The 14,679-nt window shown below is 43.2% G+C and overlaps 2 protein-coding genes across 3 annotated transcripts; one reads left to right on the plus strand and one right to left on the minus strand.

Annotated features, from left to right (window-relative positions):
• The first annotated feature begins 310 nt into the window (after positions 1–310).
• Positions 311–2,840, plus strand: LOC306713096 (secretory phospholipase A2 receptor-like). The gene is made up of 6 exons (XM_079182672.1): positions 311–338; positions 878–919; positions 1,016–1,393; positions 1,847–2,185; positions 2,276–2,376; positions 2,493–2,840. The coding sequence occupies exons 2-6, from the start codon at positions 886–888 to the stop codon at positions 2,592–2,594; spliced, it is 954 nt and encodes a 317-aa protein (XP_079038798.1). The 5' UTR covers positions 311–338; positions 878–885; the 3' UTR covers positions 2,595–2,840.
• A 160-nt stretch (positions 2,841–3,000) lies between these two features.
• Positions 3,001–14,080, minus strand: LOC306713085 (carnitine O-palmitoyltransferase 1, liver isoform). 2 transcript variants are annotated; one of them, XM_079182659.1, is made up of 19 exons: positions 13,968–14,080; positions 11,747–11,892; positions 11,024–11,163; positions 10,650–10,821; positions 10,388–10,489; positions 9,914–10,051; positions 9,633–9,710; positions 9,121–9,228; positions 7,987–8,071; positions 7,409–7,604; positions 7,123–7,308; positions 6,925–7,030; positions 6,728–6,844; positions 6,014–6,178; positions 5,780–5,908; positions 5,449–5,604; positions 5,216–5,326; positions 4,941–5,033; positions 3,001–4,681 (listed from the first exon to the last, which is right to left on the minus strand). In XM_079182659.1, exons 2-19 carry the CDS (start codon positions 11,885–11,887, stop codon positions 4,556–4,558), a joined length of 2,349 nt encoding a protein of 782 aa, XP_079038785.1. In that variant the 5' UTR covers positions 11,888–11,892; positions 13,968–14,080; the 3' UTR covers positions 3,001–4,555. The 2 variants fall into 2 exon arrangements, with proteins under 2 accessions (XP_079038785.1, XP_079038784.1); XM_079182658.1 differs by lacking the exon at positions 7,987–8,071 and adding an exon at positions 8,565–8,652.
• Between the last annotated feature and the right edge of the window lie 599 nt (positions 14,081–14,679).

The following is a 14,679-nucleotide window of genomic DNA, read 5'->3' on the forward strand; positions in this document are numbered from 1 at the left end:
TTGCTGACCTCACAGCTGAAACAAGACACAGAAAGACAGGTGGCAGAAAACCCAACCGGGACAGAAAAGGAGGCAAAAACAAGCCAATTTCTGTCCGGACACAGATTGAGATCCCGTGTCTGTCTCTGGAGATACAAAAGGAAACAAGAGCAGGTCATACACCACACCTTTATGTCAGCCGGCTTACACTTGTGATTGTGTATTTAGAATGCGTAATTCCATGGAAACAGCATTTCCATATAGACAAATATGAAAGCTCATGGGAACAAAACACACATGATAGAAAGAAAGAGTAACATTCTGCAGAAGTCTCTCCCAAAGAAACACCTGTGGATCAGGTAAGAAGAAGAATTTGGATATTTAGACTTCATTTATAAAATGTAATGTTATTGTAGACAATATATCTTTAAATGTAATTGCTTTGGGGCAATAAAAACATATCTGGCAATCATTTTAAAATTCTGCTTTATGGATAGCACGGATAGATATCATAAAATGTGTCAAAAATCACACCAGGGCTGCAACTATTATTTTTATTATCGATTGATCATTTGTTCATTGTTTTTCTCAATTAATCAATTATTCAGCCTATATTCAGCCTATAAAATGTCAGGAAAAAGGTAATTGGAGGCATTTAGTACTATAGTCCAGCTTTATAGCTGTAGAAGAAAGTCAAACATGGTTCACTAAAATAATTAAAAAAAACTAAAGTACATTTTTATAATTTCTTTTTTTTTATTATCAAAAACATCTTGGACCTGCACTGAGAGGAGTATCCACTGGTGTGCAAGTGGACTAAAGGGACAACATTTCAACCAGCTAATATGAACTTTCATTTGATTTGTATAACAACCTTTATATAACTTTTATATCCTAGAAAGAAATATGCTCCGTCTGGGGATTTTACTGCTCGCTTCAAGTAAGAGTCTTTGTGTAAAATGCTCAAATTAAAATACACAATGTTATAACCGTAATGCCTGCTTAATGTGATGTTTTGGTGGGCGTTCGTCTGCAGGTTGCGTCACTCTGTGTTCGCACAATGTTCGAGAGTATAACCTGATAAACATGCCTAAGACTTGGGACGAGGCCCAGAGTTACTGCAGAGAGACCCACACGGATCTCGCTACCGTCGCCAACCGCGATGACCTGAAGAGGTTCTTGGACACAGCAGTAGCCAGTGGCGGGAGTGGAGAATCCTGGATCGGTCTGAAAGAGGGCGGGGAGGCCTCCTGGCTGTGGTCTGTAGGAGCATCTCAGACCAGTGACGGGTTAGCTGTATACACTAACTGGACCAGTGTACCTGATCCCTCTCACCACTGTGGAGGCATGAGGGGAGATGGGAAATGGTTCAGTGCCCTCTGTGAAGAAACACTTCCTTTTGTCTGTCAGGGTGGTAAGACGGCTTTAATTTGACTTAGATCGTGATGTCACTCATCCTCTTGATGCTCAGCTGCATGACCTTATTGCTATTCACGTTCACTGACAAGAGACAGATCGTTAGCTTAGCATAAAGACTGGAGACAGCTAGTCTGGCCCTGTCTAAAGGTAACAAAGTCCACCTCTTGTTGCTATTGTAGGAATTGCATGTTTTGATCCATATTCAGGATTAAAATTAAGGATATCTCATCCTGTGCTGCTTTGATTTAGATCATTCTTTTTAAAATCTGTCTCTTGCAACTATTGCAACTTTTTGAAAGTGGAGTACCAAATGAGTGTCTCTTTATTGCACCTTTAAGTGCATGCAGCAGCTTACAAAACTAATAGCAACACAGTGTGTGTGTGTGTGTCCCCCCCCCATTCTCTTCAACCCTTTTAACCTCTACAGTACATCTTGCAATATTTACAGATGAGGGGTCCAGTGGGTTGTATGTCGTCCTTCAAAAGAAGTCATGGAGGGAAGCCCAACAGCACTGTCGACTGAAGGATGCTGACTTGGCCAGTGTGAGGAGCCAGACTGAGAATCAGGCACTACAGCAAATGCTTCATCAAAGTGGGAACCTGTCGTCCTTCTGGATTGGTTTGTTCAGGGATGAGTGGAAATGGTCGGACCAGAGTAACAGTTCCTTCAGACACTGGGCGAGCGATTCGCCAAATAATGATGGATTATGTGGACTGTATAATTTCGCAGGCAAGACCTGGTATGACAGAAGTTGTACTAACCGCTATACCTTCTTCTGTTACACTGGTGAGCATTTAATAACTGTTAGTCTGATTCAGTCTTCTTTCTTTAAATGACAAATCTCACCAAAAGTATTTATTCTTTTTGTTTGTTTAGCCAAAAGAGCAACGCATCTGAAAATTGTGAGGGTGGAAATTAAGTCAAATTCATTGTTAAACTTTCGTGACTCTGCTGTGAGTGAAGCCATTTTGAACCAAGTAAGTTTTTGCCTACTCTAGAAGTTGTCTTCTCGCTACCAGAGCAAACACGTGATCCTAATAGTAGCGTAAAGATAACTTGAATAAAGGTCTGTTCTGCCTTCTTGCCTCCATAGATCCAACAAAGGCATGACACGTTCAAGCTTCAGTGGAGAGTCCAGCCAGATGGGAAGATTTTCCATAAAAAAGAAAAGAAGAAAATCAAAGAAGCCTGTTAGAATGACATGAAGTTGCTACTATGAAATGATCTGCAGTGCCAAGCAAGACTTGACAATTACTCCCGAACATCTGCGAGGGCACCTGAATATAAAAATACAGTAATATCATGAGAAATTAAACCAGAATCAGCTGTGGGATTTGTACTCTATCAGAAATAAACGTTATATTTTACAGACAGCACACAAAACTGTTTGACCCAATTTGAAATGCTGCTTTAAAAGTCACTTACTTCAACTGTTTTAATAGCCTGCAGTCAGTATGCGCTCATTTTTTACATTTGTCATACTGGCTTCAATGTTCCCTCGTATTTTTCATCATTTATTAGCAGTAGGTGTGCTGTGTCCAGTAGGTGTGCTGGCTCCTCTTAAAGGTGCAGTGTGCAGTATTTGGGGGAATCTAGCGGTGAGGTTGCAGATATAAAATACATACGTTACATTTGTGAGCATTATCTTAAAGGGGAATACCAAAGCCTTGTTGAGGCTCTAGTCTAGAGGGAGCTGCGTCAAATCTAAAAAATGAAATTGATGTACACAGAATAGCTGCATTTTGGGTAATGTAGGCACCAGGTTTTGACAAGGGAGCAGAAAAAAAGAGATTTTGCTGGTTCCAATCTCTTTTTTTACTTTTTTAAACGGTCCATTATGAGTCCAACTACGTTGGGAGTGCTATGCTAAATCAGTGGAGCACCCTTCTCCTCAACAGAAAGACACACTTTTCTTTAAGAAGTCCTTTATTTTTCTGCTGTGATATTGCATTACAAAGGCTGACCATAGTAATACTACGAGACAAGCTCAACTGAAAAAGAAAAGAGGCAGTAATCGATGAAGAATAACTGAGGAACCTGTGTCACTGGTGCACAACTCTCTTTGAATCAGATGGCTTCGCTCCACATGTAATCCACATCTGACCCGGCAGCTCCGCTCAAGACTAAACAAACACCTGCATGTGGTATTCATAAATATAGCTTGCATTGTTATGGTGCTTGTTGAATAATACAGTGATGAAAATAATTACAAAACAGATGTCTAGATGGCAGTGGAATATCTGGAGCTCATTACAGTACGGTTTTAACTCGGTAAGTTTGAAATGCCTACTGACCACTGAAAGGACAATTGACCTACATTATTTGTATGTACATTTTGAATGTTTCCTGAATGTAATACTAGTTCAAACAGTAATGCCAATGAATTTTAAGAGCCACGTCATTTCATTACATGTATAAACAGGCCGGCGCTCTCAGCGCAGTATTACAATCGTGTGTTTTTGTAGAAAGCAGATTTATACATAACGAGTAAACAATGAGAAGTCCCAGACTTCCAATATTTCAAAATGTGTGGCGTGTCACTGTTACAGCGATGTTGCATTCAGATGGTAGAAAATGAAATCAGCTCAACAGCTCCCCCCCCCCCCCATGTTTTCTCTCTGTGCTAATGTGCCAAGACTCAAGATGCGTCACACGCTTCCAAAAACATCTTCCAAACAAGTTCAACAACACTTGGCACGAAACGTGTGGCACATTTAATGGTGTCCGAGCGTACTGCACTTGAATGTATATTAAATTAATCCCTGTAATAAGGTGAAGTATTAGGAATTTCTTCCCTAACTTTGAGTGGTGCAATTCATACTGGCCTTTTAATAATAATCTATAATATGTCTTGATAAGAACTTACCGATGGTTTGTCTGTTCAAACTAAACCAATAAACCGTAGTGTACTTGCATCCCACTTCTTTAACCTTCTCACACACCTATCACACAGCTAATACACACACACACACACACACAATTTCAGATACATATCGGTAAAAACATCATTTTTTTTTGTTTTTCCTTCATCTGGCTGGCAAAAAAAATAAATCTCCCAATGCATAAGGGGAAACAAAACTGTCTGTCCTCAATTCATAGTGTAACATTTATGCTCGCACAACTTCCCTTCAGCATCTTTTAGCCCTGAGTAACCGCCTACAGGTCTTTCTTGACTTCCGGCCGCTTCACTTCTGTCTTCTTGACCTGGGTTTGGTTGGGGCACAGCAGCTGCAGCAGGTCGCGCAGAGCTTTTCCAATCTGAGCACCAAATTTATTGGCGCCCTGGAGGGGAGACATGGAATAAAGAATAAGGAGATTAATGTGTCTGGGGGATAAAAAGGAATTAGCATTTTGACATAAATTCATCCCAAAACCTTTTAAGTTATTTGCTGTCATCAATAGATGAGACAGATACACTTTAAGTCCGAATCACTTCACAACTTCGGGGTTAAAAAAAATCTGTATGTGCTGGAACGTTATGGGATGTATTTGTTTCCACTTTTCCTGTGCAGCATACTGTGACTACTTTCATTGAACTCACAGTGTCCGGACATGAGTGCTTGCATGTGATGTGGAAGTTTAAGACGTTCTCTCCCAAAGCGCAGTAGGACACCCCATAACCGTCATCAGCCACCTGAAAGAGATAAAAGACAATATTTATACTCATGGCTGCTTAATGAATACCACAAACCTGAGAAAACAAAACGAGTAAAATGACTGCTGCTAATGAATGCAACAATGGCAACATGTTTGTTTCTGGTTTCTAGTTGAAGCCAAACTTCAACAGGTAAATGATTTTGTGAGTGAAGCACTGACCGGTCCAAAGCCCCCTCCACAGGAGACGTACTCTGGGTAGTTGACGATGTCAAACATCTCCACATGCAGCGGAGTCTGACTCGTGGACAGCCGCCAGGGCTCAGATAGCACCTGAAATACCCACAAGAAGCCACTGCATCAGTTTGCTAAAGTCGCTGCTAATCTGTGTCTATACTAAAGAGATCAATACTCACACTGAAAAATATAAACGTGACAAAGAAAAGAAAATGAACCTCTTTCAAGAAAGGAGACTCCACTCTGAGGTATTTAGATACCACGTAGAGACAGAAGAGGTGTCTGTCGATGCCAGCTCCAGTCATAGCCATGCGGTATAGATGCTGGTGCTTTTCTGATGCTTCCTGGAACAAACGCCTGCACACATCTGCTGCCTGGTGGAGAAGGGCACGAGCGGCATGACTGCTTGGCATAGCGCATATCAATAACAGACACTGTATGATTTTATGCGATGGAAATAGCCACTAGACATAATAATTTGCAATGCAGATTTAGTTTCCTCAGAGAACCGTTAATCGTCACAAAAAGAGACATCTTCCTTGGTCTCACCTCTCCGCCTTCCAGCGCTCGGACGAAGGCACTGCTCTCGTTGGTACAAGAGCGAACTGTCTCGGTTCTGCCCTCCTTGAACAGACGGGTCATGGAGGCTTCGTACGTCAAACAGAATCTCCCCTGGTCCTGGAATGCAAAACACAAAACTCACATGCAACAGATAACATTGACACCAAATGTCCAAATTGAATGCAGGGTCCGACACACACACTACTTCAGAGGGAGGCTTACCCTGTAGTGGGCCAACTGAAGAGCCAGCTGGATGAAGGCATCTGGGCTGACTCGACACCTTTTGATCTTTCCTTTGCCAAATTCTTCAAAGGCAAAAACGTGGACGTCCACATCGTCAGCCAGGGCCTGGGCCACCGCCAGAGACCCGGAGATCTGCTCCTCACACTGAGACGGACACATCCAAACAGCTCAAATCAACAGCACTGAGAAACCTGAAACCGTTGCGCTGTGGTTTCAAGACAACGAGCAATGCTTCCACATTGTTACCAATAACGAGTCAGCTTTTATCACCGCTTTTTACATTACTATTTACATGAAATATATGTATCAGTTTGCTCGGCGCTCGTCTTTTCAATCCAACTGATCATTTTCAAAAGTGAAAAAGAGTGAGTGTGTGTGTGTGTGTGCACATCTCTGTGGCTTATTTTGTGTAGCGGTATTTTGCATACCGCTACACAATTATTTTGGGTGTCCAGTTACTGCTGCATGCTGAAGGACCTCTTGTGGTTGCAGTGACTCACACTTTCTCAAAACACCATTTATTGCCCTCGATTGATGGACGGCTGACTCATCGCTCACCACTCTAAAGCGGCGGCCAAAATAAAAGCTTCAAGGCCAGTTACGCCCGTGAGATGCAGTCGAGACTGCACAGATGCACACATCTGTGCAGATTAATTATTGGCGTTACGGGCAAGGTGTGGATGGATAACTAACTTCTGGAGGGATTTCCCAGTTCAGCTTCTGTGGCCGTGGTAGTGATGAATCCACTTCTCCCTTGCAGTGACCCTCTGCATTGTAACCGAGCTGGAAACAGTCCATGGACAAGACGTACTGGAAACACACAACAATTATAAGTGATTGCCTCTAAGAACCAAGCGACAACAACGTTACTTTTCCTTCGTGTTCCTTACCTGCCAGGCATGTGATAACACTGGTGCATCAGCCCAGGAGTGCTCTCCATTTAAGCCCATCTTTCCATTCTTGAAGTAAACAACTGTGAAGGACTTGTCAAACCACCTGCATGACGACCAAGATAAGGGATGAAAAAAAACAAATTTAGAAACTAGGTGACTTTCACAAGGCAAGTGATCAGTTATGGGTCAAATTACCTGTCGTAACATTTCCCATGCAACAGGGATTTGGCGTATGAATCTAATCTAGTCGGGTCATCCGCCATCCCGCCCTGTTCCTCATCGTCCAGGCTCACAAAGAAGGCGGCTTTCTCGATGTAGTCCAGAGACCGTTTATTGACCCCACTGCTGAAATACTTCACCCTGGCTTTAGCCCATGGAATTCTGGGAAACATTTCAGAGGAAGATTATGACATTACATAAAAGGATGCAGTGTACCGCGTTGTCCATGTGAATTCTACCGCTGGTGGCTTGTTACACTGACCTGTCTCCAGCGGTCAGGGCGCCCAGTTTGGCCTCTCCTGTGGAAGGAGGTGCCGGGTCATCCAGGATCATCTGAATTTGGGATTCAATCTCCCTGGGCGACAGGAGTCTGCCTGCATGGTACATCCTGAGACGGAAGTAGCGACCTCTGTGGTATACCGCTATGTAGTCACTGTCCTGCCAATGCTGCACAGTGTCTTCGCGCATTAACGAAAACAAAAATACATCATTTGTTAATAGAGTCAAAGGCCTTTCATAGAAACACAAATACATCAGAGATGATGCGCTTAATGTGTGTGTGCCTTGTGTTTATTCTGTCTGTCCTACTGGCATGGCTTCCTGTCACATTCATGTCTTGATTCATACATTTTTAGTCGGGACTGCAGGACACAACAGCTGCATTTGTTTCTTTACATTGTGGTTCCTAATTTGAAATGATTGATAGGACGACTTTTAAGATGTTGGCTCATTAACATAATGGACAGGGAACATATGCACATATGTGTTATCATATTGGTTTGACATTTAAAGAGATCTAAAACTAGGATTGGGCCAGTTGTGTAAAAATATAAGTACTACCTGTTAGTGTTCCAGGGATTCGACAAGTGTCAAACATCCGCTCAAATTGATAGGAGCAGCAAGGAACGGCAGACCTTAACATCCACTGAGCACGATAAAGAGGGAGGGGCCAGTACAAAAAAAGAAAGGAAGGGAGAGAAAGAGGGAAAGGGAAAGGAGAGGAAAAACACACACAGGAGTGTGTGTGGAAGAAATAGAAAGAGAACCAGGGAAGAGAGGGAAGAAAAGGATGAGAAGACAAAACGTGTGGGCAGAAGAAAATAGACATTAGTTAAGAGACAGAGCATTTCCAGAAACCCAGACAGAGCTGCGATGAGACCAGAAGGCAAGAGGAGACAGATGAGGGACGACAGGATGGCCTGCACAGCAGACATACTATGACTCAGTGAATCACGGCAAACACACACACACACACACGCGCACACCGTCTTTCACACAGTTCTCTCTCCCACGCTTTAAACTGCCTCGTCATCTCTGAAGCAGTCGTGGTGTTATACCACTGCTCACTTGCTGAAGCTACCTGCTCACGTGCAGACAATATTGTGCATCATATATCGGCACCGTGTGTGTCTCTTTACCGGTCTCCTCTCCGGGAATGCGTGTGGTGTTGAATACCCTCTCACACTGAGCTGAACACAGAGGAATGACAGTGCCGGGAATGCGGGTCTGGGAAAACGGAGAGAGGAGAGGACGAAGGGCGAGGACAGAGGAGAGAGCAGCGGAGGGATCGTAGAGCCAATCAAAAAGAGAGAGGAGACGAGTGAGAGGAAATGAGGGAAGGGAGTGAAGAGGAATCCAGCGAGTGAGAGACAGGATGAAAGGAGCAGAAGAGGAAGGGGTGAGACATGAGCACATGAGAATGTGAGGGAACATGAAAACAAAATGAATGAACGGAGATGAACACGATATCTACCATAAACTTGCAAGACACACAAACGGCAAATCAAATTAATCAAAACATGTACTGATGGTGCCATCATTATGATCAGGTTCCACAGAGAAATATCCAAATGTGTCTGTATAAGTCTTCTGTTGCCTTAGCAGAGAGGCATGAACTATGAACGCCGCCGTGTATTTGGGGCAGCTGGGGGGGGGGGGGGGGGGGGGGGGGGGTTGGACTGGTGGAAGACTCACAGGTTTAAGCTCTTCTTTGTTGAGTTTGCGGCGGTATTGGAAGTATGCGTGAAGGCTGTTGCCTGCCCGGGCCGCCTGGATGGGTGTGGGCGTCACATACATGAAGTCCTGGGGAGAGAACGCACAGGAGACAGGAAGTCAGGGGCAGCACAAACATGGGTCATCCAAAAGCAGATGATCCGAAAGTAACAAAGGCCGGTTTATTGAACATTCTTCAGGAAATAGTTGACTTTTTAGAGGCGATTTGTTTGAAGTTGTATTCATGTAAACATGACAATGAACATGTAGGTTAACTTTTCCAGGATTAATAAAAAACAAGAGTACCTGTCTTAGTCTAACAAGCAGAAACACACAATTATGTATCCACCGTTTTTCTCTCCTCATGACAAACAAATCCTTAAATATCTCAAAGCTCGTAAAGTAGACGCAAATGAACCTGCCAGGCCCGGTACAGTCAACACGTCCAACATCAAACAGATCAGGTTAAACTGGGAGTCTATTTATTGTCATACCATGCCGTAATAGTTACTGTTGACCATTATTGGGCTCCGCCCTCGTAGATAGACATATTCCTCCCACCAGTCACTGACCTGAAGAATTAAAACACAATCATTCTGTGTGAGAGAGCTAATACTGCAGCCAACCGGGCAGTCACTTCCATCACTCCCATAGTCAGCCTGGATAAATAATTGAAACCACAGAACCTTACAAAGACATACATCTTTCATAGAATTTTAAAATGTCCTCTGGACCTGCTTTGAAGTAGCCACACTCGCTGTGGTCCACCACTTACGTAGTTGGTGGCCCACAGGGCTTTGAGTTTGAGGTACCACTGCAGGCGTTTACCGAGGCTGCTCTCAAACTCCGCCGACAGCTTGGTCATGCGTTCGTACTCTGTATCGTCCATGAGCGGACGCACGGATTCCAAGTGCTAAACAAGAGAGATGTGCAAAGAAGAAGAAGAAGGAGAAGAAGAAGCATTGAGCAGATATAAAATGACCAATATTGATTACATAGTCTACTGAATACAGAAACATAGCACAAGGATTGTAAATCAATGCATTAACGTCTATTAAAGGCCACGGTTGGTGATGTGGAAGCCTTCTACCATTACAACCACCTGTCATCTGTCAGATATATATCCGCTTAGAAGGGTGGATGGCATTTTATATTTGGTTGAAAATGATGAATGTGCGAAAGCAATCCATCTGTTCCGCGGTCAGTTGTCAGCGTGTTGTCATTTCCTCCGCTTCGTGTGACGTCTCACCCTCTTGACTGTGTCCTTGGTGGCCGGCACAGGCAGGTTTGGCAGCGAACCCTGGTAGCTGTAGAGCAGAGGCTTTCTGCCAGAGAAGATCCGCACCAGCGCCTGGCGTAGAAACAGTAAACAGGGTTTTCTTTCAGCATAAAACACACAACATCTTGGGAGTATGAGAGGACATAAAAACTGCCACTCAAGACAATGAAGGGCATTGTTCGTTTACAGTAACAAATAGAAGAAGAAAAAAAGAGTGTGAGACAACACTGACCACCCAGACTTTGGTGGTGGTGGACATCTTGCCGTGCTTCTCAAACATCCAGCGGTGGTAGGAGAGAAGCTGCTTGAGGCACAGGCGCATGGTGAAGATGAGCAGCAGCCACAGCAGGGTGCTGAAGAGCACTGCTGACACCAACGTCTGGCACTGGTTACTCATGGACTGGCTGCAAACAGTGGGAGATGATGGACAGATGGACAGAAGGAGAAGAAAAAAAGAGCAGTGAGTGAAACAAATAACAGAATGAACAAGAAAACGACTCCTTTCTCCTATAACACAATGTATAATCAGGGAAAGGGAACATTTGGAGTCTGCAGGGGTTGATTGGTGAATCTTTAACACTATCCTGGAGTCACGAGAGGTGTTACCTGACTGGCAGGTGCTCCTGTATCTTGGCTATGAGTCCCATGGAGGGGTCGGAGCGCGTGTACATAGTAGCCAGGATGGCTATGACCACGAACAGCCAGGAGGACGGACTCGCAGGATAAACCCCCGTGATCACGCTGTTCTGTTAGCGTGAGAGAGGAGACATTTGAAATCACATTCTTCCCGTTTACAACACTGATTACGATGATCACATTAAAGTAATACACGTCACGTAGATGCTCAAGTCTTTACTGCATTAATAAACAGATTAGTACAACTAATCACTGTGAATTTGACTATTTTAAGGCTTTTGCAGCAGGTGTGTGTCTGACTTGGTAAAAAGCTTACACATTAAACATCACTTTGATCCTTATCCACATTGCTTGTGAAAATAATATATAATATAATATTTAAAAGCCTACAATTAAAACAAACATTGCTGCATTCAGCCGGTGTCAATGTTTCAATGAATAAGGTGACAATACAAATAACTTTTTTAGTCTTTATTCTTGCAAAAAACACTGAAACCATGATAGAGACACGTCAACACAACCGAATACTTAAGATTCCTCAACATTTAGCTCCGACACAGATGCAAGTGCTGACATGAAGAGAGGGGGAAGAGCTGTAATAACAATGAGGAAGAGCTGTTGTGGGTCAAAGACACGGGATCAGCGTGAACAAACCGAACAGACAACAGGTGTGACCGGCCACAGTTGAGATACCTTGAGTCCGATGATACGCTTCTTCCAGGAGCGCACGCCAGAGAGGTAGATCTCCGTGAAGGCCTGGTGGGACAAATGAAGATCAATGCCATCCGGGGTGACCGTGAACTGGAAGGCCACCGCCTGGTGGGCCTCCGCCATGATGACTGTGCACAATGAGAGGGACAGAGAGGACAAATAAATGTTTTATTCAACTGTGACTAGGCAGACAACAACCTAAAGACAAAAGGAAGGAACAATACAAATAAACACGGTCTGAAAGATATCTATTCAGTAAAACATTAAAAATGCCAGAAACAATGTGGAAGCTGCACTGCTGAGAGGTCATTTGTGTGAACACTTGCCAAAAAAAAACAGCAGTTTGTCACTGTCGGCCATGTTTTTTGTTTATGTTTATGCAAATTGAGTGCTTGAAAGTCCGAGGTGGGGAATTCCAACTGCCTGCTCCTAACAGCTGGATTCTTGCGAAGTCACAAGATCAATTGTGACCAACAGTTCAACAGTGCACTGCAGCAGCTGGTGGGAAAGAGAGCCCTGAAGGTGGTAGCAAGGTGGTTCATCAAACTGATGGTGAATTGCAAAATGTGCGCGCTTATGTCCGACCAAAACACGTCCATTTCACGCATGAGCACTTTTGAGAGGAGCTCAAAAAGAGACGCATTATTCACGAGTCCTTCAAAATGCAAAGTCAGCTTGAAACAGATAAGAGTTTGGTGGGAATGCGCTGACTGTGATCGGGTATATTTGTCTTTTGCAATAACTGCTTCTCTTACCATGCAATTGATTTCCCTCCACAAATAGGCTATGGATAATGGCCTGAGGTTGAGTCACACTGACACTGGACTACACCCCTGTGGAGGCCACGTCTGCTCTTGTTGTTGTTGCCCTTTTAGGTCAGATCTGGCAGATAAAATGTCTGCATTCACAGCGTCGTAATCCTCAGCATCAACTCTGATTCCCGGTCTTTAAAGCCGGCCGATTAAAAAAAGACCGCCAGACAATGATACTGCTTAACGATGATATTTTTGATTAGGCTACGGATATAATTGAATTGTGTAATTAATAAGGGGGAACAGGCTATGAATAGTAAGGTCTGTTTAAAGATATTACAGTTTATTTAAAGGTTTTTTTTAAAAGGAGAAAAAGGTTCGACACAACCCTGTACTTTTTACTTGCTTGATATGTAGACTAAACAACTAAACAACTACACATTTTGCTTTTCGGAGAACTGCCAGACAGAGGGCAAGTAGATCAACAGTGGACAGTGTGTCCAGAGCAGGAAGAGGACAGATGTAGGCCGGGCCAGTTTGTGTAAACTAGGGGAAAGGTTAACACCGCTAAGGCCGTCAGTCATTTTCCTATTAGAATTCCTCCGTCTATTGTTTGACTGCAACTTTACTCTCATCAAGGTGATTATGTACGCTTCTTCTGTTCCAGGATAAGAGTAAATAACTGATTAGTTAGGAGTGACGAGTTACTGGAACATCACACAACAGACATATTCTCAGCTCTGCCTTATCATAACTTGGCTAACCTTTGCCTGCAGGTCTGCCCACAAGGAACAACTAACAGCACTGGGCCCTATTATGGCAACAAGTGAACATGTAATATCGTCAGATTTCTCTTATCACACACACACACTGTAGAAGCAATCAACATAATTGTTGCACTGCATCGTTGACTAACGAATATGAGGTATAAGGAGGACAACTTCCAAAGTCAACACACAACAACTACAGTCATTATGATACTATAGCTTTCGGCCAAGTCAACGCAAATTAAACAGCAGACAGATTGGGGGGAAATGTTTATAAAAGCTAGCTAATACTGAGCTATATAGTAGTAAAACAATACCACCATGAAACGTCCTGTTTGGTCTGTGCAATGTGATTAAACAGTAGTAACAGTATTATTAATCATGTACGTAGTAAGTGTTATTAAGCTCGTAACATTGTTATAGCTGAAAGCTCCACCCTAATGTTCGACATTAAGGAAAACCAATTGATGCAAGATAACGCTAACTGACGTTTTCACTAACGTTATCTCACTACAGCAGCTATTTAGATGAGAGCTATGCTAGTGTTGGTTAGCCGAGCGTCCCAAGCCTTTTATGTCCGTTAGCTTGAGCTGGTGAGACTTCTTCACGTCCGTGGAGACGATGCGACTGTTCGTGTCTCCATTGCAACACGCGACGTCATTTTCGCAAAGCCTGTCAGCATACCTGTTGTTGTTGTTGTTTACGAAATTTCCCGAGGGTCCAGAATAGCAGGACAGTTATAACTTCTGACGACGACGACGTGGTGTCGGCCCTCTGCACAGTACTGTGGATGCTCTCCTCCCGGATGGAGCTGATGCTGCCTTCACATACGGTGGGAAATGTCGCAATCAAGCAGTGGCAGTTGGTGGTGTGATGCCTGAGCTGCTGCGTTCAGGGCGGAGAGAAGCCTGGGTCAATACCTGTCCACCGGCTCGGAATTCATTTTAATTTATTTGTAAGATGAATTACAGTGATTTAACGTGTGACTATCGTATGTTTTGAATACAACTCTTCAACAAATACATTTTTATATTTGATACGAAGATGATTAACGCCAGGGACACTATTTACTCAGTTAAACTACCCTTACACATGTGTAGCTACTCCTGACCTTATCTGTTATTTCCAGATGTGTTCTCTTTCCTCTTTCGACCATTTCTAACAGTCATCTGTTATAGTAAACCATCGATCTGTTTGTTAAAAGCTCTTAAAAAATATAATTTTCCATGGAAAACTATAAGATGGGATTGATAGCTCCAGGAGAAGCTAGTAAGTAACGTTTTTTCTAACTTTCATCTTGTTTGAGCATAGGACCAGTTGTGATTATTATAGTATTTTAATATTATAACAGATACTAAGTATAATGATTGCATATGATGGTAAAATGATCTAAAGT

This window comes from Pholis gunnellus (assembly GCF_910591455.1).
Source record: "Pholis gunnellus genome assembly, chromosome: 21".
Taxonomy (NCBI): domain Eukaryota; kingdom Metazoa; phylum Chordata; class Actinopteri; order Perciformes; family Pholidae; genus Pholis; species Pholis gunnellus.

Excerpts from the sequence above, each read along its gene's own strand:
- LOC306713096 (XM_079182672.1), top strand. The coding sequence starts at position 886 with ATGCTCCGTCTGGGGATTTTACTGCTCGCTTCAA. Across the intron at positions 1,394-1,846 it reads TCCTTTTGTCTGTCAGGGTG|ATGAGGGGTCCAGTGGGTTG; the intron begins GTAAGACGGCTT and ends CAATATTTACAG. Across the intron at positions 2,377-2,492 it reads GTGAAGCCATTTTGAACCAA|ATCCAACAAAGGCATGACAC; the intron begins GTAAGTTTTTGC and ends TTGCCTCCATAG.
- LOC306713085 (XM_079182658.1), bottom strand. The coding sequence starts at position 11,887 with ATGGCGGAGGCCCACCAGGCGGTGGCCTTCCAGTTCACGGTCACCCCG. Across the intron at positions 10,822-11,023 it reads CAGGAGCACCTGCCAGTCAG|CCAGTCCATGAGTAACCAGT; the intron begins GTAACACCTCTC and ends CACTGTTTGCAG. Across the intron at positions 5,605-5,779 it reads GAGCGCTGGAAGGCGGAGAG|GCAGCAGATGTGTGCAGGCG; the intron begins GTGAGACCAAGG and ends CTTCTCCACCAG.